This window comes from Tribolium castaneum, chromosome 4 (assembly GCF_031307605.1).
Source record: "Tribolium castaneum strain GA2 chromosome 4, icTriCast1.1, whole genome shotgun sequence".
Classification (NCBI taxonomy): domain Eukaryota; kingdom Metazoa; phylum Arthropoda; class Insecta; order Coleoptera; family Tenebrionidae; genus Tribolium; species Tribolium castaneum.
In genome coordinates, this window is record NC_087397.1 from 7,485,985 (window position 1) to 7,509,152 (window position 23,168).

Genomic DNA, 23,168 nt, shown 5'->3' on the forward strand with positions numbered 1-23,168 from the left:
TTACTTCTTAATTATTATTATTCATATCTTATAATTAATAATCGAATTTTATAGATTTTTCTTTTTCTAACTTGGGTTAGTCTCAAAAGTGAACAACCCTCTTGTCACTTCTTAAAAATAAGACGGTTCTGTTGCATTTTTGCTAGCTTTTTGAAACGTTTGTGAACCCATTATGTAATGTGATTTTCATTTTTCAACGCACGGGCAAATTTGTTACAATGAATGAATTGACAAATCGGAGAATGATTCCATAATTTTGTTAATCATCGTGAATGGGTTTTATCTCTTATTTATTGATAATAGCCATTCTGAGGTGGCTTTTTTAATCCTTTCTACAGAATAAGTTTTATAAATGGCACTTACCTGTTTACGACACTGTGTGTGGGTGATGTGGCAAAAAAGGGGAGTAAAATAAAAAATAAAAAGAGAAATTATAAGTATTAAAACTATCAGTCTACATTTTATTCATTGCACAAAACACTGATAATAAAATAGGATAACACAAAGTCAAAATTTGAAATAAAATATACAGGACTAATTTAGAAAATACTAAAAATAAATTTCCATTTGTACTGAACAATATAATAAAACACAATAAGTGTAGTAAATAATAATCCCCATAAAATACTAGAACGTAAATAGAAAAACAAATAGTCAATTATGCGTAGACATAATATTTCCTTAAACGAATGTACAATATATTTACAGTAATTAGCAAAATTCATATTACACAGTTTTGTTTTTCTACATAATAATTTAGATCTATATCATTCATAAGAAACAAATATAAAATTGCCAATAATCAGCTTGCTTTAAAAAAATTGCGTCACGTTATAAAATTGACAATTTTATCATAATTTCACAAATCACGCTCAAAGAGAAATTATTCGAGAAACGAAATTATCTTACGATATTGGTCCAAATCGGCGAATAAAAAACGGACAGGTGTACAAAAATGAAGTATTTAAAATGATATGTTAAACATTGGTCTAAACGATGGAATATCACCTTCAGAAAAGAATCGTTACATAATTTTATGTAATTGGTCCATTGTCGAAAATAATTTACAAAAGTCCCTTTTCTGAAAATGAAGCTAATGAAAAACAATAAATTATTGGCAAAATTTATACTGAACTTATTAAAAGTTTACACCGCGTGATTGGATAAACTTTTGTATGTTGTCATGTGCCTGTAAACTTTCAATAATTTGATAAAAATTCTCTACTTTGGCTAGTTACATACAACTTATTGACATCTATTCTGCCTACCTTTTAGAATGAGTTATTCTTGGCAATAAGAATTGCGCAATTCGAGTGAACCTGATATAATTTGTATCAATACAAAGTGAATACATTTTTGCTTTTAGGAACTTGGACCCTACTTAAATCAATACAAGTGACAAACACGTATAAGGATTTGGGAATAAAACTCAAATTGTATTTAACCAAAATATATTTTATCACATCAAATTAACTTTAGTGAAAACACACACAAACAGCAGCCACACTATAACATAATATTTTTGTTTAATACAAATTCAAACGACGCTAAAGAACCACGATTATAAATATATAATTATCAAATATGTTAAAATTACTTATAATTAAAGTTTTATCACAGTCTCAGAGTTCTCAATTAATAATAATATTATATGTGGATGCTTGTGCAGATATTTAAGCCTGAAACAAATAATACAATCAAAATACAATTTGAAATTTCTACTGTCATGTGGTTGTGTGGAATCGTTACACGTGTTGTCTGCGTTATATTAGGTTCACTGAATCGAATACAGCAGATAATACTTGAAGCCTATGCACATCGAGATGCAAAAAGACCGACAACTCGGCCGTTTCTAGAAGTACTAGATCGTTTGGTTCCAACTTCTATACTATAGTAAGTATATTCATGTAGTTAATAATATTATACTAAACTGGCCGTCACGAGTCGCTTTTTATTCCACTGGTCTCTCATATAATACAATAAAATTTTGGCATTAAAATCAAAATAGACCTTCTCAATAATTTAAATATATCTCAATAGACTTTATCCAACCAATGAAATAAAAACTCACGCCATTCTTTTAAGTAGTTATGTACAAATAATACAGTGAAAATAGTTTGATTTAGACCTTTACTTCAATAATTAACACGTTTAGATTGTTTTATCACACTTTGTTCACTCACATGTCCACCACGAGACGTGGTCGTGAGCTCAGGAACTCATCTTATTCGAACAGAGCAAGGAGGTCATCACTCGCCGAGGTGTTGGCATGCCCTGCACTGCTACCACTAGATGGGGGCGTATTCAGGTCAGGAGGGTCCAAGTACGACAACAACTCCATCGGATCCACGCTGTCCGGCAACAACTGCAAAACCAAAACCATTTTATAACACAAGCCACTTTTTCATTAAAAAAACTCACATTAAGTGCTTCCTGGCCTGTGCCTTCACCGTCAATAACCGCAGCTGGGTCAAAGTTCAAGTCTGAGGGGATTTCGGGAACGGCCTCGTTGTTCCCACTGTTATTATTACTACTACTATTTGAACTGTTGCTATTGTTGTGGTGGTCCGTCGCTGGAGGAACACTAGGGGGGCCGGTCCCTCCCGGAGTGTGTGCCGATCCGGGCGTTCCTCCGGGAGTGTGCGGCGTGTGAGGGGTGTGCGGCGTATGGGGCGTGTGTGGCATCTGAAACGAATAAAACCATAACAAATGTATTAATTGACAAGGAGTTGCAATTACCTGTTCGTTCAAACTCTTCTCCATGGCGTTTAACGGATCGAGCGAATTGACCGAATCGCTCAGATGGGACAGGGGGCCATTTCCGGCCGAATACTCATTGTTTCCTGAGTTGGTTGACGATCCGAAGTCGTACTGACCGTTCCGAGTGTTGTTGTAGGAAGGAGGGCCGTTCATCATCGACCCGCTTGCAATACTGTTCATGTCGGGAGGTATATAGGGGGACATTGCTTGCGACATGTCCCAGTTGTTCATCGTCGGCAGCGTCATACTACCCGGAGACATTGCCTTGTTCAGCCGTTTGGCTCCACAGGAGTCATTATCGTCCTCCATCTGAAATTAAAATTAAAACAAACTGTAGGTTTGCGCATGTGAGAGGCTGTCTTTGTCGCGCCCTAATAACAGGCGATAGGTCGCACTCAGACTGGGGATTATGGATACTTGCACGATCTTTCAGGAAAAAACAGCAAAAGACTAGCACTGACCGGTGTTAAAATACTAAATTCGGATCAAACCCTTACCGCATAGGCCGGCCTGTTATGGTCAAGAGGGCAAATTATGAATGCCAAGTGTAAAAGAGAAACATGCATTATCCGAGTCGCAGGCGATGTGTTGGAGGATGGAGGAGAGAGGTTGCGCCGCAAGCGAGGTCTTGGGGTTGGAGGAGGAAAGTTGCGCCGCAGGCGAGGAGTTGGGAGGATGGAGGAGGGAGGTTGCGCCACAATATTGCTTAGCAGCGGTACAAGAATGGCACCATCGAGGCTGTAGCCGAGGTGGTAAACCGCGCGGAAAGCGGGCGCGGGCGCGGTAGGCCCGCTTGAACTAATCTTGTTCTGCACTATTAAAAAATGCTGATAGTGTCTTTGTCGCACCTTAATAAAACGCAATTCTCGCACTCAGTCCTGGGTTTGGGGAACTTCGCACGATCTATACCAAAAAAACCGCAAAATGCAGACACTGAATGGCCACAAAAAACCAAAACTGAATCAAACCTCTACCGCATAAGTCAATTTATTTTGTTCAAAAAGATGAAGTGTCAGAAATACGAAAACGAAATGTAAACGGGGAAATCGTATTAAATGATAAAAAAACGGTCAGGTCAAGTCACTCACCTTGATAGTCGCGCCCAGGCCTTTGGCCGCCTTCCAGTTGGCCGAGCTGTCAATCGTGACTTCGTCGACTTCGCTGTTGCTTAACGTGTTCAAAATTCCCCACATGTACTGATCTACTTCCAGGCCTTCCAGCTGCGCTGGCTTATTACAGACCGGACACCTCCAAGCGCCCCTCTCGCAGTTCATTTGGAGGTAAGACTCCAAATCGAAGCACTGGATGTGTTTACAGTCGTGTCCTCTCGCTGGCAGTGTTATCCTCTTGTAGGTGATTGGACACTTGAGGGAGACTTTGAGAGCGGTTTGTTCGACAGGATCCCGGTCTCGGTCCATGTTCGGGCCAGAGTTGGTATTGCCGAAGTTTCGTTTAATTTTCGCTATACAATGATCGGCCGTAAGGAGCCGTTTCCGGAGGAGGCCTTGAAGCACTGATCTAACACTGGGTCTATGTACAAGTTGTAGGACGAAGAGGTGCGACTGGAATTGATCAATTAGTTGCGTTTTGGGGTGATTTGGCGGGACTTACACAACAACAAGCCGAAACTGTGATTTGGATAGTGTTTCGTCCGGGCTGGCAGACATCTTTAAGGTACAGAGGTTTATGCGATGTCTTGTTCTCGCCCCGGTCTATAATGAGAGGTGTTGCGTTTACTGAGACTTGCACGGAAGCCGGCCAATTCGTGTTCATTTGTCTATCTTCGTGGTGGAAGCACTTGAGTTGTAATTCTAAGTCAGAACGCCACATTAAAGTCTGATGGACCGTCGGTTTTAACTGAAAAACGTGATTGCTAACCGCGAGATTGTGTTCTAACCGAAAGGGGGGCAAAATGATGCCGTCTCGGACGGGGAAAGTTAACCGGAGCTCGTCATCTTCTGAAACAAGCGATTTAGTTTACAAAACTCCCAAACAGGATTCTACCATACTTTGACTGGGAATTATGGGTTTCATTTCGTTGAAGTTGGGCTTGACGTCCGGATTGGGGCTAATGTAGGGTGGCATGCTACTCGCGGGGGTGAGCGGCGGGGTGGGGTTGCCCGGGATGGGGCTGTGCTGGTAGTTCATGTTGCCCCTCATGGCCACATCTTGCTGGAACTGGTTGGTATTGCCATATTGCCCATTCCGCGTCATGTACTGCGAGTCATTCGAAAACTGGTTCATGGGTCCGTTGGGGAAATACTGGCCTTGGTTGGTGTACGGCGGGGTGGTTTGCCGCAGCGCCGCCGCCCCCCGCACCACGGGCCCCATCCCCGCCGGGCCGAAGTTCCCGCTGGGCCCCAGCGTCTGCTGGGAGGGGTACTGGTTGAAGTTGGGCTGCCGCGTCCCATAGTACTGGCCGTTGGGGTTGAAGTTGGGGTTCATGGTGGGGCAAGGGCCCGAGTTGGTGTACTGCTGCCCCCGTTTCTGCGACATGTGCATGGCGGGGGACGGGTATGGGGTCATTCGGCGCGGGTACATGGAGTTGTTGGTAGGCCCCGGCGATTGCATGCCCATTTTCGGGCCCATGTTGCCCATCATGTTGTTGTGCATATTGCCCATGCCCATATTGGCCATGTTCGACATGGGGTTCATGGTGTTCATGCCGTTCATGCTGCTCATCCCGTTCATGGGCATCATGCGTTGCTGATAACCCTGAGAATACTGCTGGGTGGAGAATTGACTGTTGTCTTGGAGTGCCACCACGCTCGCGGTGGCGGTGGCCGTTGCTGTCGCAGCCGCTACCATCGCAGCTGTTGACAGGGCATTACCACCTCCGTAACCTCCCTCACTACCGTTCATTCCATTACCACCACCATAATTTCCAACCCTGAGAACACAAAATCCTCGAATAAAGACAATAAAAAACAGATTATATTACTATCATTTTGCACCCACTGCATTTTAGAAATTACAAATTCCAATAATGAAACCAAAAAGTGTTTTTTCGTGACTCGCAACAAAACCTACTTATCAACTACCAAAAAATAATATAATTAAAAAAATACTAGCACGTTAATTTACCAGTATACGTATTTAAAACAAAAAGGTCCAATTGTATATTTAAATATATCTTTTTAAAGGCATTTTTAAATGAATCTTTGTGCTTTTTAACCGCTCTGTGCAGGAAAAGTTGGAATAAACCGTAGATAAACACTATTTGCATTGTAAACAGGTGGTAAAAAACAGCAGGTGATCACGTTAATTTGCTTAGATAAGATTAGATTAAGATGGCCAGTGATACCAGCTTTAAAATTTCTTAAAAATTGGTAGAAGTTTTGTAGAATAAAAGAAAAAAACACATTGTCAAACAACAAAAGCATGGCAAGGATGAAATCCTCACTTTTCTATCAATGAAAATGTGGCGTGAGATTCGTTTAGATAAAAGAGAGGTATTTATCACATATCACGTGAACAAATCTTCAGAGTGAATGTCAAATAGAAATTTACGACAATAATTGAGTTTTGTTTCTCATCTCGTTTCGTGCAAATTTTATTACTGTTTATCAACAGCGTGATAATATGCTTGGCTTAGAATGAAACTGATAATGTTTTCCATATTTTTTATAATAAAGAGCCGTTAATGTTTGTATGGTTTTGTCCATGGTCATAAAATTACAAAAATCAGGCCTATACACTAAGAAGCAATTAAATTAAACGTTAAACGCCGTTGAAACATTTCGGGAGAATTCGTTGCCCCAAAAAAATCTTTATTGCTGTATTCAAACCGGTGACATTTTTTCTATTCTTATCTGCGACCAGTTTTAGGGGGAAATCTGAGGGTTGTATTTACCCATCACAAATACACTTCGTGTTTTCAATACCTGACGAAACGTCATCCCCTAACAATTTCAAGAATTGTTGTCAAGGACTAGTACCAACTTTCTACACATATATTTGAAGGCCAAATAAAACAAGAAACAGCCACAGTTTTAATTAAGAGCTCAATTTCTCCAAACACGTGATAGAAAGGAGATTTTTCGAGAAGCTTCAAGTGAATTGAACAAATTGAATATTTAGTTACAACCCTCGAGATATTGACCCCTCTGTGTATGTTTTGGGGACGTAATTGTGGTGGTTCGAGGAGTGTTTGGGAAAAAAATCCGAAGCTTTCAATTTATTGGATTTTATATTTTGATTTTTTGGTTAACACGAACATATATTCAATTTTCTGCAAATACTAGAACTCGAATAATTTATCTACACTAACTCGAATCCAGCCAATCGGTCTATTGTTTGTCACATAGCGTGCAACTCCCCCTTGTAACCCCGACAATCTCCCTTCTGTTGCATTGTTTAGCTTTACCCACCGGTTAAATGTACAGCCATATTTCCTCACCATCGAAAAATATAACCGACCAGACGCTAATGTTACGAAAACATACAGGGTGTGAAATGTTATCAGCTCATTATTTCTGTTATCTTTACAGGTGCGATTTTTGGTTACAGAGGTGTTATATGTTTTTATTGAAAACAATAACTGCAAAGTGTGGTGAACCATTTAAAACGCTAATGAAATTTTTTCACGTTTATACAAACGGATTTGACGAATGCTTCCACCGCTCGTAAGCTTTAATTTATTATTGTCTTGAAAGATAACAATGCGCGTGGGCGTGCCATAATTGATTTTTCAAAAAGCAAGTAATGATTTCTTATAGAATTATCGGACAGAATATTTTAGTATCGTATTTTCTTGGCCCAGATTGTGACTCAAATCAATGTCTTTTAATATTTAAAGCTCAACTCGGCTCGTCAATATTCTTTTATTTTAAACCATAAATAGATTCAATATTTAGGATTTCATAATTTCTAAGTGAATATTTTAAGCTTATCGAGCTTAGAGAGGAAAACAGAACGAACTTGAAATTGTTTACAACACGTGCGCTCCTAGTATGTAAACAATGCGAAAATTGCTCCGATTAGCACTCACACATCCTTTTCAGTTCCACCAAAATTATGTAACTGGTTTTCAGAGAAAACGAAATAACATCAACAATAAACGACTCAACAAAGCCAAATTTTATTTTTGTTTTTTTTTAAGTTCTAAAGCAGACCATCGTAATTGAGCATCTTTTTATCCAAGTGGTGGGTGTTTATCGTCTGTCAATCTTCATAAAAAATTAAAAGTTTCGGCTTGTAATTAATTATTTTCAATGTGGGTCGTATTGCAATGATAAAAATGAGAATCAAGGTGATTTCGGAGCACAATGTTCCCACTATTAATTTTTTTTCTTCTAAAGCCCGACCAGGTCGATCAAATTCTAGTCTAGTTTTGGCGGGTGATTTGAATTGGGGGACTCACCCAGGCCCGGTCTGCCTGTAGGCCGTTTGATAGGAAGTCTGCTGCTGTTTGAGGGTGTTTCCGTAGTTGGGATTTCCTGCAGGTGTCGGGCCACCCGAGTAGCCTCCGTGGGGGCCCGACTGAGTAGACGTGGTGACTCCCCACACCGTGGTCACGACTGACAACTGCTGCTGGGCCGTGGCGCCCGCTGGCGACCAGTCCCTGAAACAGGCCATGCTGGTTACATCGAAGGCCTCATCCACGTGGTGATTAGTCAATCTGCAGAGCGCTTATGTGACACACGGCTGCATAAAATCCAAACATCACGCACGATTATCCAATTTTGATAACACTCCAATCACTCAAACACAAATTTTTCGAAAATTTTGAACCACACTAAGCAAGTCCAAAAGTTGGTTGGTGGAGGGTACGGTCCTCATTGGGGCACTTTTGATAAAAAAATCCAATTTGAGGAGTCCAGTCCAAAATTTGACACTAATCCCAAAAATTCAAGTCATTTTTTTTTTCAATCACACACTGAATTTTTTAATTTTCGGTGATAAAATATCCAAAAAAAGGCACACATTGGGCACACTTCACTTTAGTTCACAGTCACTCAAAATCCAAAATTTCGTGGCGCGCTTTCGACCTGTAAAATTTTCAAAAATTTTGGAAAAATTATATGTACCTGTAGGAAGTATATCCCAGCATTTGAGGGTAAACATAAAGATAGTCAATGTTTGAGACACTTTTACACGACCATAATATTTTGTTAACACAGTTTTACCGGAGCGAGCGTTTTAACGCGCGCGTACTACACAACCGGAACGCGACGTTCAACTGTCTGCCTGTGAGAGAAACAACGGCACGTAGTCAGCTATGGAGGGGTTCAGGGGAAGTTGACCCGAGCTCATTCTCCTCCATTCCATGCGGCCACAATATCGGTTATAGCGGGCGGTGTTGCCAGCTCACTGCGACCGATACCGTGGGTGGATAATTTTCCGTCTCTTTCTATGCACGCAACGCGAGAACAGAGCCGGAATCGCCCAAATCACAGCCCGAAAAATCGCGGAAAGAAGGAAAAAGAGACCATCTGGCAACACCGCTTTCAAAAAATTTTGAAAATCTATAGTAATCGTCTCTTGTACAACCAAATTATTACCAAAGAATTACCAAAAACTATATATCGACTCCAGAAAACAGGGACATCGAATGTGTAATTAAATTTCGCGCAGTTAATAGAGGTGGGTATGTCCATAGGGTAACAAGAGGTGGGCTACGTTAGAAAGAGGCAAAGAGTGTCTGTTTTTTAGATAGGTTGTCACACTTTTGTAATTCCTGATCTCAGAATCTCTGAATGAATACTAAAAATTTGCCATTAAAAACAATGTTTCCAGCTTCTGGATTTTTTAAAATGGTACTAGACAAATCATTTTTAGAAGAGCACAGTTATGACTGAAAACAAAAAATTCTATTAAATCATTCTAATAGACTCCAAACAACATCATGGTATATGTCTAATTTAAATTTACCACACGTCATAGAGGTGGGTACGTACGGCATAGAAGTGGGTACGTACGGTATAGAGGTGGGTACGTACGGCATACAGGTGGGTACGTACGGCATAGAGATGGGTACGTACACCTTAGAGATGGGCTTCACTAGAAAGAGACAGGGAGTGTCGAAACGAAATATTATCATCTCAGAATGTCTTTTCTTAAGGAATTTAAAAAAAAGGAAGGATAAAAAAATTTGGCATTAAAAACCATCTGAAAACAAACTAACCATCTAAATAAGCCAAAATTTGAACTAAGCTCCTAAAAGTTTGGGAGGAGAGATAGTGACCAAATGCTGGAGTTTGAGGTAGTTTTTTATTTGGAGTCCGCCCCTGGCGTCCAGTGGCTCCCAGTCCCTCGGCACGCATCTCGGCGAGGAGTTAGTTTTAGAGCGTCGATGGGTAGGTGTGTAGTGTCTGCTCCGTGCCCAAATTCTCAAAATTTGTTCCTTTTCCCTAGCCTTGGTCAGGGTGCGATCGCGTCGAAAATTCGCAGTAGGCCGTGTAAACATCGTGTAAATCCAGGCATTGTGATTTGTCGCCGACCTGGCACAATAGTGGAAATTGGCCGGTGTCGGGCGATCTCGTGTCACTTCGCTTCTGTTCGGTGCACGTTCAATTACTCCGCCTAATTATCAGCTAAACAGCAAACGTACGCTACCCGCTGGCGCTCTCGCCCATCTCTAACGTGGCACCCGTCATTGTTTACCTCTTTATCTAAAGCACATGCTGCGACGGTTAACACCACGTGTACGAGCTAAAGGTGGGACGACTCGTAATCATGCATTAATAACATTTTACGAGGCGAGGTTTCACCTAAATGTCAATCTTCGCGACCCGTTTCGACGCTTTTCACGCAACTTCGGAGATTCGAGCCCCGATGGAGGCTATCGGGATTGCATTGTAAATCGCTACTTTCCCCTTTTTCTTTTGTATAATGGATCGACACTCCCTCGTTCCTACCCTACTTTATATACACCAGATGTCAACCTGAGAAAAAATAAAACTAATGCTCGATATGTATTTTTATTATGTATGAATGTTGGGGCGGGAAATACATTGAGTACACCGAGGAATCAATTGGCAACACTGGCTCGTTTAAGCCTTCTTGCTAAGCCCTCTCTTAATCACTTGGAACATTTCTATGAATTGGGACCAAAGAGCAGGAAAAACCCACCATTTTTAGATGTGTTTGACAATCACAGGTCATTAACACCGTTACCAACCTAAAACACTAAATGCCCAAACGAGTGCTTTAATGGGTGTATTACAGAACGCTAAACTTTTGGTCCTTTACACCCATCGTAGGTACAGAGAAAGTCATGATGTATGACAAATTGGAAAAATCTCTCCCAAACGTGACTCCTAGCACCACTTTCTTGTTTCATTTATGTAAAAGCGTTTCAATATTGGTGCCTGCATGTCGTTGTGTGGATGAGTTATCACCAAGCCATTATCTTCCCAGTGGGCTATCAGTTGAAAATCTCTCGGAACTTATTGCAGGAAATTCCAGCAAGTTTAAAAAAATGTTCGATTTGTAATTCGACACTGAACTAGTTTAATAACTCAAATGAGATTGAAAACCGCATTCACCTGTGCATTTCCTTAACCCATATAGAAAATGTGGTGTATATTTCATTGCTCGGAAATAGACGAGAACAGCTTATTGTCACGTTAAGATACAATTTATTGTTTTGTGGTAATTCTTAACGAAATGAATTTTTTATCAGTCATTGCGTGAGAAATTACAGGGAACGTATTTATCATAGTTTCAATGTTACCAGCCGGGTCTCTAGGCCGTGAAAATTATTGCTGAGCTGGTAAATTTATTCATGTTATGTAAATGCTCGAAATTATTCCAAGTCAAATCGTCTTTCGGCCAGATATGGGTAATATTCGAACATAATTCGTACACACGGATCAATATTTTACTGAACTGTCGAGCTTCAGTAAGTGAAATTTGCCTACTTGTCCAGTAAAACGTCGCTTTCCGGCCTGGTTACGCAAATGATTGTTTCGAATTTGGAATTCTTCCGATAAGTTCGGATTAGTTTTGCACTTTGGGATTAAAAAATCTTGAAAATTCGCACGTCAGAGTATGATTTGGCTAAACTCGAATTGTTTATTATAATGTAACAATGTAAATATTCGGCTTTAGATAGCATAAGCCACAATTTAGATTTTGTTGCGATAATTGTTATCGCCGCATCTAATCGAATGAATTTTTGGAGAAATTGGTGCACTTCCAATCGAGTGAATTAGCAAAAACAGTACAGTTTCGCAACGTTAGGCGGTGACGTAGAGAATCAGTGCAGAGCTGGTGAAATGACACGATTGTTTAACTCCGTTATAAGGAACAGAATTACGATGCCGTTAAGAGCAAAGTCATCGACTCACCTCAAGCTCATCTAAACGATATTAATATAGTTTTGCAATTCGAACTTTTCCAAAAATCCACTGTCCCAGTTCGATTCAGCGTAATTTATCGCCGGGTTTCGCTGAGTTATTGCCAAGATAACGATAATTAAGTACAAAAGTAAGGACGAACTAAAAGGAGCGAAAATTAAAATATCGAGTGGTAGAAAATACCTTTAAGCTAATCCACGGGTACATAGTACAAATTGATTATTGGTTATCAGTGATAATAGCCAAGGACGAAAATATTTTGTGCAATATTAATGTTTAGGTGTTTGCCAGTTTTACAATGTTTGATAATCAAATTTGGGCCACTTTATAATGCGAGAATTAAATTGTCGTCCCAAGGAGACACTGAAATATTGATGGTTTAATAACGATCCCTCCCGATCAATTGTTTTAAATAAAATTGTGGCTGTCATGCTTTAATTTTCAAACTACTCTCACTGAGAAAAACCTTATCATTGTTGTTAAAAGTAAAAGCATTTCGAAAGTTTATTAGAAATTGGTGCTGAATTTTTTATTTTTGCCATTCTTGAAATTATTAATTTTTAGTTTCTAGGAAATAGTTGCGCATTAATTACCGTTACGTCGGTGCAAATTTACCATTTTTCTTACATAAAGCGATTTTTTGAACCGTTCAAAGTTGGATTGCTTTCAAGGCACCGTGACAAGGCTTTGCTAATAGAATAACATCAATAATGCTTATCATTCGACACTACATGTGCATTATATTAATAATTATTGGAACTGATTGTGTGGTCTTTGGCCTTGCAAAAACGCTGAATCTTTTCTGTGTGAATGACAGGAGGATCAAGGGATTAAACTGCGAATGTAAATCTGAAAAACCCTTGCTGAATCTTGCTCAATTAATCATTTCGGCACACGATTCAGCCTTATTTTCCACTTTTTATCTTATCGCCTAACCCCATTTGAGTGCGGGTTCTGCAACAAAATCGATGGTCTTGTTGTGTTAATGACAGTCATTTTCTTATAATTATGCACGTAGATCCGCAACAATGTCGGACTTTGACAATTTTCCAGAAAAAATCGCTCTGTCCAATAAAATACGCGGACATGCGGCACCGACTATCATACCAAAAGCAACACCATTTTAATTATTCATAGCTTTATCAAGGCTTAATTGAAATGAACTCTAATTGCTAATAAAACCTTAACAAAATGAGTTATGGGCTGTTATCATGTGTTATCGACGTTTCGGCTATATGCCGCAAATCGCCTCAAATTGAGAAAAATCCCAAACGCTGATGGTAAAACAAACATTTTTTTACAGTGCGACCGCGAAAAAGTGTGTCAATGAGATAACCTCATTTGACATTTCTTACTTTGAACAATTACGTTCTTCAATGCTCGTAGATTTTCCGATTTCCTGCCTTGCAAAAATTTTTCTCCCCAACTCACCTCAAAAAGCTTGAAAACCCTTGTTACGAAAGGAAAGGTAGATCAATTTAAACAACAATTATTATCAAAACAATCGTTAGCTCAGGTCAAGGCTCGGATTTTTTAGGTCAGATACTAGTGTTTTGCTCTCAAATCGGAATAAACAAAACTCGAAATAATTAAAGAGAAAATAAAAATGAGCAGCGCGACTTCTTCAAAAATATTTTTAACTCTGGCACCGAATGTGCGGCTGTCTTGTTTATTCCGCCCGAGAGACTTACAAATTTCTTTGGCACTTATTTGTCAAAATAAAGTGCGAATAATTATGATTTTATTGTAATTTTGTGGCCAATCATTTTGTACATGGAGATAAGTGATAAACATTTGGCCTCATGCCAGAATTGCGAAAATTGTTTTATTTTGAACCACGACCTACCATAGAAAAAATGCTGAACCGAGTTGAATGTCCCCGAATGTGAAAATGCACTTCTATTTTTGGAGATTTAAGCGTGTTTAACTATTTTATGGTGCATCGTTATGTGGTAATCATGCGATAAGGATATTTTTCGTCGATGAAAATAGAATTCGCGCCCAAAGCAACAATCGCTTATAAAAATATTTAATTAATGATTAAATCCTTTGTAGCTTAATAATAAAAGGAAGTTATGTTCGTGATAACAGAGTTAGATTGCATAATTTCACACTAGATTGCTTAGTTCAAACAAAACTCGATTGAATTTTTGGAACGACAAATCCAGTATCATGTCATTTGAGTCAGGTATTTTAACCACAAAGTTCCCAGAAAAAGGATTATCGCTAATTACAAATAGGAAACACGTACAGGTCTCGGAATTTCACAGATAAGGAACCAATGACTAATTGATGCAAGAATGAACCCGAAATTTATCTCAGTTTTTGACCGAAGGGAACATAGGAATAAGGATCGATAAGCCTAGATTAGATTAAAACACCTCGTCCCCTCACAATATCACTGCACGCAACCATCATAAGCAAAATACGTCATATTTTCCAAACACAACCTTGATTTATTTAATAACACAATATTTTTCGCTGCGTCGCTCGGTGACAATTATCATCAAGGTCTCGGACTGTATTTGGAACACTCTGTATAGAACGATAAGTGATTTGCATTCGCGTCATTGTTCTAATCCCAATTGATAAAATATTTCAGACGGAAAAAACATTTTTATCTCAGTGTTAGGTTTTTTAATTACGATTAATTAGAATAAATTCTGCATTTTATCTCTTGCTGTTAACATTGCAATGTTATTTCACACGTTGTTTTTTCTAGTGGCTATGTCCGCATGCTTGTAAATATTAAATAGACTTCCCATAATAGCACATTGTTGTCTACTACAGTTTACTTTGAATCATTACAACTATTGATTAGTTGCATTCAATGTTCTCTCACACTGAGAATAAATTATATGCAGTTTTTCGCGAAAGCAAGAGTTAATAGACTGATAAACGATAGACTGTACACGATTCTTGTCATTAAATGCTCTTGATGGGTCAATAGAAAGACTTGAAGGAAGCTAATAGAGCTCGGATTTGATGGCTCTTCCAGGAACTAACATATGAATAACATTTTTATAAATTGTGTTTGACTTTTCACCTTCATAGAAGTCCCATTTACTGTTATTCTCGTAGTTTCTAACTAAACTTGTATTTCTATTTGCTATTTTTTCGTAAAACTGATGTTTTATGTCCAAAAATTACATCATCGAAGAGACAATCCTTGTCCTTTTTTCTTTGTTAACTATGTCTATCTTACTTCGGGTTCGTCATAAAAGTCTTCAAAACCAAATTATTCTTCATCTAATTTGACAGAGACTTCTCTAAGCTGTTCCTTCTGAAAGTCTAAACCTTTTTTTCATCTTCGAAATCTTGACCAAAACAGGCTACAGCTCTTTTGAAACTTTCTGCTAATCCTACAGCTCCTAGACTAGCTCCTGTAACTCCAACAGCTCCAGTTCCTGTTTCTACAGCTTCAAGACCCTTTAGTTCAGTTCCAGAAGCTGTTCCTTCAAATTCAGTACCTACACCAACACTCTTTAAAATTTTTCTGAGCTATCATATTTTTGTCGTTCGAACTTGTCCTTAAATTTTTCGTAAGATTTTTTCCGTCATATCTTGAAGTCTTATTTCTGACTGCCTAATTTTTATTAGGATTAGTTCTCGGATCTTTAGAAATCTTGAAAGCCACTTTATGCCTCAATTTTGTAAACATTTTCGTTTGTTTGACAACAGTGAGAGGAAACAATAAAAATAACAACAGTCTTGAACTTGATCCGCCAGGAATGTGTCAATGTGAGTGATCATTACAATATTGACTAAGCAAGATTGAGAAACGATAAAAAGAGTCTCAAAGATAACAAATCTCTTGTTTGCGTTTTTAGTAAACAATAAATTCACTTTTTGGAATTTGAAACCGCAATCTCTCGTACTGGGTCATCTCGGAACCGACGTCTAAATCCAGCGCGTGTCCCTAACTAGTGTTATAAATTAATACTTGGTGTTTACGATTCTGATGGTCCATAGGCGCTCACGTGGAAGCCATATTACTGCATCACCAGATCGTTAACCCGTGAAATATCACAATTAAATTTCGAGAAATCCAGTCGCGCGATTTTGGGCACTAGCACATTTGTTAACAAAAGTATTTATGTTCAATTTGTGCCGCTTTAGTATCTCCTTTATGGTTGAGCCATTAGTTTGTGGTTATTTATGTAAATATTATTGGGGGTCTTATTTATGTCGAAAATAACTCATAAAATCGGAAATTTAAGGACATTTAAAATAGTTTTATTATGCCATTCCACTATTTTTAACGGCCGATTCTAATTAAATCAAGATTTACTCACGTGGCGCACTTGCACCTATAAAAGTAGAAAAGGCCGTTTTAATTAATGTCGAAAATAGGCCGACGAAACTACTCGGCGTCGTCATTATTGTTTTTGCTCAGGTAATTTAAGTTAATTCGTAAAATGATTAATGACATGCAAAAACTGCAAATAATTGCTTCTAATTACCCCACCGGGCAAAAATCATATTTTCAACGCTTGCAGCCCGATTGAAAATTTTTTACGACTCCGCCGAATCATTTACCGCTTCAAACATTCTAATTGATTTTTTTCCTGTGTAATGAATGCTTTTTAATTTACAGGAAGCGATATTTTCCCTTTCACTTATTGTCTACACTCGAAAACAATCCATTTTTGACTTAGGAAATTTCTCTAAACAATTACGACAAAATCCGATCGCACTGTTACACTTATCCTGCTAAGAAGAGCATGAAAATGAATATTTTCAGTATCAGATCGGGCGCTTTCCTTTTGCAGATGACATACGCGCTGTTACAATTTCACCTGCACTTTCCTGTTCGATTTCTAGCAATTTCTCTTGTATTGTGAGACTATATTTTAATTTTGAACAATTGTAACCGTTGCATAACTTCGTTGCGTAACTGCAATGTTTGGAAAAATAGCGGAGGTGATGAAGTTTAACAATTATTACGCCCACGCAGGAGCTTGATCCAGAAACATTATCACTTAGATTTCGCAAAAATGGCACTACTCCTGTCCTTAAGCAGCCAGTCCTGAAAAAGTTGCCTTGTTTCAGGAACCATTTATGGTCGGTGCATCCTTGTAACTGTCGTGTACGAAAGCTGCGATTCATATTTACAACAGAGACAAGTTGTTTTGTATCAGTAATGATTATTTTTATGATGCTTTTATGGAGTTGGGATCAAAAAGACGTAACTTGTTGGATAAGAATGGTTGTAACCTTTCACTAGTAGCTGCAATAACAAAAAGTTGAAGCGAATATACTGAATGGATTAGCGCTTGAATGGACAAGGTGCTTTTATTACCTTTTTAATATTTGTGCGATAAGAAATCGGAGGAAAAAAACACCAATTTGTTTTGCTCCATATAATCTTAAATAACGTTCAGATAGCATCAAACTCCTCCATTATTGGGCCTGTCAGGAGTCGAAACTATCCCAGGAATTAATTGAAATCGAGTCATTTCCTCAAAAGCCTCTGATCTGATATGAGTCTTGTGCTCAGTTTTGGTCTTTTGTAAGCGATTAAGTGATTATTTACCCTCAATTTACGCGTCCCAAATCGGTACGTAAGAAATTAAGTAGTGTGGTACTATCGTGGAACTAATAATTACCTACGGTTTAAAATCACGAGCCGTAGAAAATTCGTGGGATTTCTCACAATGCACGTCTTCCAGTAATCATATTAAGTCTGAGAAACATCATTAGAAAATGTAGAAAATTTAAATACAATTTACAAAACATGCAAACAAACATCTCCGGACTAATAGTTAGCATTTGGCGCGAGGAGCTACAAAATATCAATTTGTTTACGCTTGTCAGACGCTTTGTTCCTAAAAATTTCCAACTATGCTAAAAATGGCCATCGGAATTACTTAATCTCTCATTGATATCGTATCACTGTTTATGTTAAACTCGGGCTTCAAAGACACATTTTAATTTTAAATGACAGGGGTGTAATGTATGCTCGTTTGGTGCCCGAGTACTCCATATGCAGAAAGCCACTCAGCAACTTTCTGATGCCAAAGAGGAATGAATGCATAATTCGAATTTTGGGCCTCGGGTTCTTGGCTCAGCAGTGTTGAAAAGTATTATCCAAAACTGCTTTGGAACATTTCGCTATTCTAATACTGGTACTGGCGTGCGTTCAAAAATTGAATTACTGAATTAACAGAGTGTTAAAATCTAAAAGCAATTGCGGAAAGTATTTTGCTTTGAATTGACTTTCAGCCAATTTGAGGCTTTGTAAAAAATCCCGCAGATTTATAAATAGTTTGCTATATTTTCATTCAATAGTCGGTTTATTTCTAGATCTAGTAAAACTTTCATTTGTGAATAATTAATTTGTGTAACAATCGTTATAGGGGACAAGAATGATAAACACTGGTTTAAAAAAATGAATGGGCCCTCGAGGTGCGAATCGAAAGTAAAGGTACAATAAATAAATTTAATTTCAACGATTATTTAATTAATTTAGATTTATTGTAGACGTTGTTGAGATAAATTAATTGTTGTGTAAACCAGTGTGTAAAATAAAATTCGGGCGAATCCCGTATTAAATACGTTTCAGCGCAATAAATCCATTTTAATAATAATTTGTAAACAAGAAACGAACCGGAATAGAACGCTATTTATCACTTTAGCTGAAAGTGTCTTCACGTCGTTGCCTTGATTAGTGTCGTTCACAAATCAAAGAAGGAAGGTAATATCCCGACGCCAACAGCATAAACGTAGACTCGCGATGTATAAAATTAAGTAGCGACAGGAACGCGGAGTTGTCCTAAAAATATCGCCGGTGGCGCACCAATCAAGAAATGCTTACTGAAATTGTAGTTTAAACAATTATGAAGGAGTGCGCCGAGAAAAGGACCGACCGAGGATGGCAGACGGAGGAAAAAAGGACGAAAGTCGTCAAGGATCGCGTGCTGCAACCGTGAGATATACTATTCCTGGCGAGTGCCCTCTTTCAGGCAGCTATTTCAGTCGATGGAAGGGCGCAGCGCAGCTTCGGCGTTAAATTTGGCGTCTCTGCCGCGACCAGACCAGAAAATCTAAACAAATGTCGCGGCTCTAACCGCAAACTCACTTACAACCAACTATTTATTTCCACCTTGATTCGGACGCGATTTATCGAACGGATAAATTGGCAAAAATTTATGCCTTCGGACGACTTTGCCCGAAATGCAGACGGCGGGACGCGATTTACGGTTTAAAAAATAAAAACCATGACGGTGCAGGAATTAAAAAATCGCACGAAAAATGCCCAAAATTACACCAAAAAAAAAAACACAAAAAATAAGTTTCGTATTTGGTTAGAGACAGTTGGACACGGCTTTTGGTATCGATCTTTCTGAATTTTTTTTTACTAAATTGGGTCAAAATATTTTCCGTTTTGGCAAAGAAAGTGGATTCTCGAGATGATATCCTACAAGCTGATGAAGGACCGGAGAAGACCGGTGTTGCAGATTCAGAAAGAAACGCGACTTTTGACGATCGATTTAAAAGTTTCTCCCTAATTGAAGTTTTAAACTAAAAAATTCTGAAAATAAAAACTTCTTACGTGTTTTCCTTACAAACTATACTAGAATAAAGGTTGTTTCGGAATCAACAGTCGATCGGAACCATTCAATTAAGAATCGACAATTGGAAGTTTATTCAAAAATCAGCGCACCAACTCAATAATATGTGGTAGAGAAATGCTTACATAAAAAGGTAAAAGTAGTTGAAAAATCCATGTATTAAAGGTATTAAAATAAAAACACATTTTAAAAATTTTAATATGTCTTGTGGCAACGTTGTGAAACAATCGCGATCTCAATAACAATAAAAATGAATTATTTTTGGAACAGTTTCCTAGGAAACAATACCCAGTGTTGACACATACACAAGTTTAAAATGATAAAAAGTGCTAAGGACTAATAGTAAATGATATAATTACTCATCATTATTTTAGGGGGCAATTATTTCGTAAGAAATATACAAACTTAAAGAAATAGAAATTGAAGAAGTTAACAAAATAATTTTTGGGCTCCAGATTTTTTAAAATATGACGTTTTTTGATTTTTTTCATGTTCGAACAGGTTTCAGACTTGTAGTCCTGATGACGATGTTCAGTAGTGAACGAAACTAGTCGACTTGAAACAATTTTGTCCCCCGTAGTCCTTTTTTTAACTCTAAACATATGCCTTATTCCCTAGGTTCATTTTGAGAAAAAACATATCAATACTCATTCCCCTAAAAACTCCTACTTAGTTGCTTTCTTACAAAAAATTAGAGAACGGTGTTTTTTATAATTTAATAATAAATAATTTCAACAATACTTTGAAATACACATAGAAAGCAAAAATGGAATGATAACCTGTCATTACTCAATGAATGATTTGCAAATTTGGTCAAACTGGAGCGCTCCGGTCGTCCGGACTAATAAAAAATTACTCAAAAAAAAATGCTAGAAAACAATGAAGTCTCTTTTGGTATTTAACTTTAAAGATTGTATCCACTGAACGTTGACTGATTTTTGGAAAATTTTGTGACAATTTTTGACGATCTCACATAAAAATCCTCATGAATTGTGTATGTGTAAAATTAAATGTTTGGTAGTTATTGGTTTTAAAATGCTTCGGTTTAATAAATTTTGAATTTTTTCCATGCTTTTTAAAAATAAGCCACTTTAAAGTCACCCTTCCATCTAAATCTCGCCAAATGGTGTTAGAGATAACTCCAGACTCCTGTAGAGCGATATATTATACTTCCAAAAAATATTGTTCGTAATGTTATTCTAATGTTAATTTTACGCGTATTTACATTTTACGGCAACAGTTACACGCAACTGAAAAAATAAAACCAGCAACTGACACGTCTATTTTGACGAGTAGAACATTTCGAATCACTTTGTACAAGTGTTGAACAAGATTGAAGACTCAATATATCTCTAAATGTTAGAGTTGGAGAACGGTTGTTCAGAGGAGGAATTAGGAAAAGAATTAAAATTCTTGAAATGTCTATTGTTAACCTGTTATACAATAACATGTCAATCAGTGCGTTGTGAAAGCGGTCTTCGCGTAGATTTCCACTGAAAAAGCGCGTCACCGTATTGTCTTTGAGCTTTCTTCTGACGAAATCAATAATCCACTTTATCTTAACGAGGCGACCAACAGGATGTAGAGTTCATTTGTATCAGTTGACCTTACCCAATTCACTCATCGTTTACACCACGAAGTCTCACATCGAGGAAGATAAAACCTTCCCTTGTCATCTTCGACGCCCAACCAAAATGAACAACAGTTGTACGTAATTAATTCCGTGTCGAAGAAAGGGGTTGAAACGCAAAGAAACTCCCCGAGTTATCAGTAAGTGTAATTAAGTGACGGCGTTGGAAAGCGGCGGCGGAGAGTATTTTTATGCGCCTGTCAAACTATTAATAGGGACACATCCATTCCAGATCCAGACGTGTTCGATGCCGGCAGACTGCTCCGCCGCAATCTATTTCGAATTAGACCTGCTTTTATGTTAAGCGCAACTTATCATGTTTTTCATAACAATGTTTGAACTGAATAAATAGGCAATGATTTACGGCCGTGCGAACTCGCCGTACTTTGTCACAACACAGCGATTCGGTGATTTTTCATCTGCTTTCCTCGGATACCGTTTTTTCTAACAGACAAAAACTTTACAATTTATCGATTGTAAACTAAGCGCGCAGCGCAAGTTCGGAGGGAAATACAACTTTCACACTCACATTTTCAGACTTCGGATAATTTCAAAAATTATCAATCTAAAGCGAAATAAATAAGTTAGTACCTGTTAATACCCACGCAAAATTTTCAGCCATTTTCCTCGTTGTTTTACAGGCGATATAAGTAACGTTTTTGTAAGTTATTTACAGGATACATTCTTCTACTCGGGCTGTAAGGGAGAAAGTATTTTAACATGTTATCAGTGCTTTGTTTTATTCAGAAAAAAAATCCTAGAAACTGAAAAAAAAAATTGTTTTTTGAACATTATTTCCCTTCAACAATGAGTTTTAAAGAGAAAATGAAATACTTTTGGTCCTGTGGTGGACTCTTAGGAACAAAATGCCTTTTATTTTAACTTGAAATTGTCAATGGTTAATTCGTAAAACTCTTAAAACGAACTTGCAGTACTGGCCTATAATAACAGCGATCCTTCTATTATGAGCTCGCTTCAATTCACTGTCGTACGTTCATATTCGTTTTTGTCGGGGATCACATACCTCAAAAACGGACTCGTTACTGAACATTTATTTTTACGCAAAATTTTCTAATAAATTTGACAAATAAATTATTAATTATTGCGCGCTGCTGAAAGTGCCTGTTGACGTAGAGTACACAAAATATGTGACGGCAAATGACTTGTGGACACTCTTATCTTGGAAAGACAGGAATTCTCCTCTTAAGGAACAGAAGGATTAAATGAGTAGAACAGGAGAAATGAATCATCTTGATTTGATCTAGTCTTATCTAACATCAAATTGAATAAAAACGAAAGAAAATAAGTTACGTATTGTGTAGGAGTATCTTTATCTGATTTTATTACTTTCACTCTACGTAATGTTTGTGAGTTACGAAACAAATTTTTCGTTCATTTTCGAGCAATTTGGTTTGAAAATAGAGACTGCGGTGTTGTCTAAAATCGGGAGACAACTTTCTCGCGAGTTAGAATTTTTGAAAAGTTCAATTGCATGTTTCAGTTTTCCAGTTGACAGGTCAATCTATTCAAAGTACACATTTGGTAATTGCAATGAATTCCTGCAAACTTTAGTACTTTCTACTTTTACAAAATAACTCATCCAGAGAAGTGGTTGAGTGATCCGTGCTAAAACTGATTTGTTGTTCGTGGAAAAGAGTCACGAGTACGTGAAAGGAAATGTCGTTTTCGTTTATAAATAAGCCAGAAATGTATAGCCAATTATGTCGAATGTGTATCGATAAGGTCTGCATTGGATTGAAGAATAATAACAAGCGTACGACATTGGTTGCACTCGAGGAGCTGCGAGTTCGCTTGGTACGAAGGTAAATGATTCCCAGGGAATGTGTGTAGGTACTTTGGTCGCATTAGCCGTGGAAGTCAACAGTTGAACATCGATTTATA

General features: G+C 37.9%; 2 protein-coding genes and 1 long non-coding RNA gene across 5 annotated transcripts in view; 1 reads left to right on the forward strand and 2 right to left on the reverse strand.

Annotated features, from left to right (window-relative positions):
* Nucleotides 1–431: 431 nt before the first annotated feature.
* On the reverse strand, nucleotides 432–8,952 carry tna (tonalli). 3 transcript variants are annotated; one of them, XM_015985230.2, is made up of 9 exons: nucleotides 8,790–8,952; nucleotides 8,123–8,323; nucleotides 4,770–5,650; nucleotides 4,372–4,718; nucleotides 3,849–4,322; nucleotides 2,740–3,069; nucleotides 2,422–2,685; nucleotides 2,184–2,365; nucleotides 432–1,679 (listed from the first exon to the last, which is right to left on the reverse strand). In XM_015985230.2, the coding sequence occupies exons 1-8, from the start codon at nucleotides 8,810–8,812 to the stop codon at nucleotides 2,225–2,227; spliced, it is 2,661 nt and encodes an 886-aa protein (XP_015840716.1). In that variant the 5' UTR covers nucleotides 8,813–8,952; the 3' UTR covers nucleotides 432–1,679; nucleotides 2,184–2,224. The 3 variants fall into 3 exon arrangements, with proteins under 3 accessions (XP_015840716.1, XP_008201441.1, XP_008201440.1); XM_008203219.3 differs by having other exon boundaries at nucleotides 432–2,365; nucleotides 4,372–4,715; XM_008203218.3 differs by having other exon boundaries at nucleotides 432–2,365.
* A 144-nt stretch (nucleotides 8,953–9,096) lies between these two features.
* LOC107399245 (uncharacterized) lies at nucleotides 9,097–10,675 on the forward strand. The gene is made up of 2 exons (XR_001575900.2): nucleotides 9,097–10,058; nucleotides 10,117–10,675. It is a non-coding gene; the product is annotated as an uncharacterized LOC107399245 (long non-coding RNA).
* A 2,138-nt stretch (nucleotides 10,676–12,813) lies between these two features.
* mRpL33 (mitochondrial ribosomal protein L33) overlaps nucleotides 12,814–23,168 on the reverse strand; it is a 143,029-nt gene continuing 132,674 nt past the window's right edge. Inside the window, exon 4 of the mRNA XM_064356423.1 lies at nucleotides 12,814–12,824. The gene's annotated coding sequence lies outside the window, so the exon portion shown is untranslated. The remainder of the gene's footprint in view (nucleotides 12,825–23,168) is intronic.

What these genes read in the sequence shown, in the direction of transcription:
- tna (XM_015985230.2), bottom strand. Translation starts at nt 8,812, where the DNA reads ATGCTGGGATATACTTCCTACAG. An exon ending in TACAGGCAGACCGGGCCTGG is followed by an intron (nt 5,651 to 8,122) that starts GTGAGTCCCCCA and finishes TTGTGTTCTCAG; the next exon opens with GGTTGGAAATTATGGTGGTG. An exon ending in CAGGCCAGGAAGCACTTAAT is followed by an intron (nt 2,366 to 2,421) that starts GTGAGTTTTTTT and finishes TTGGTTTTGCAG; the next exon opens with TTGTTGCCGGACAGCGTGGA.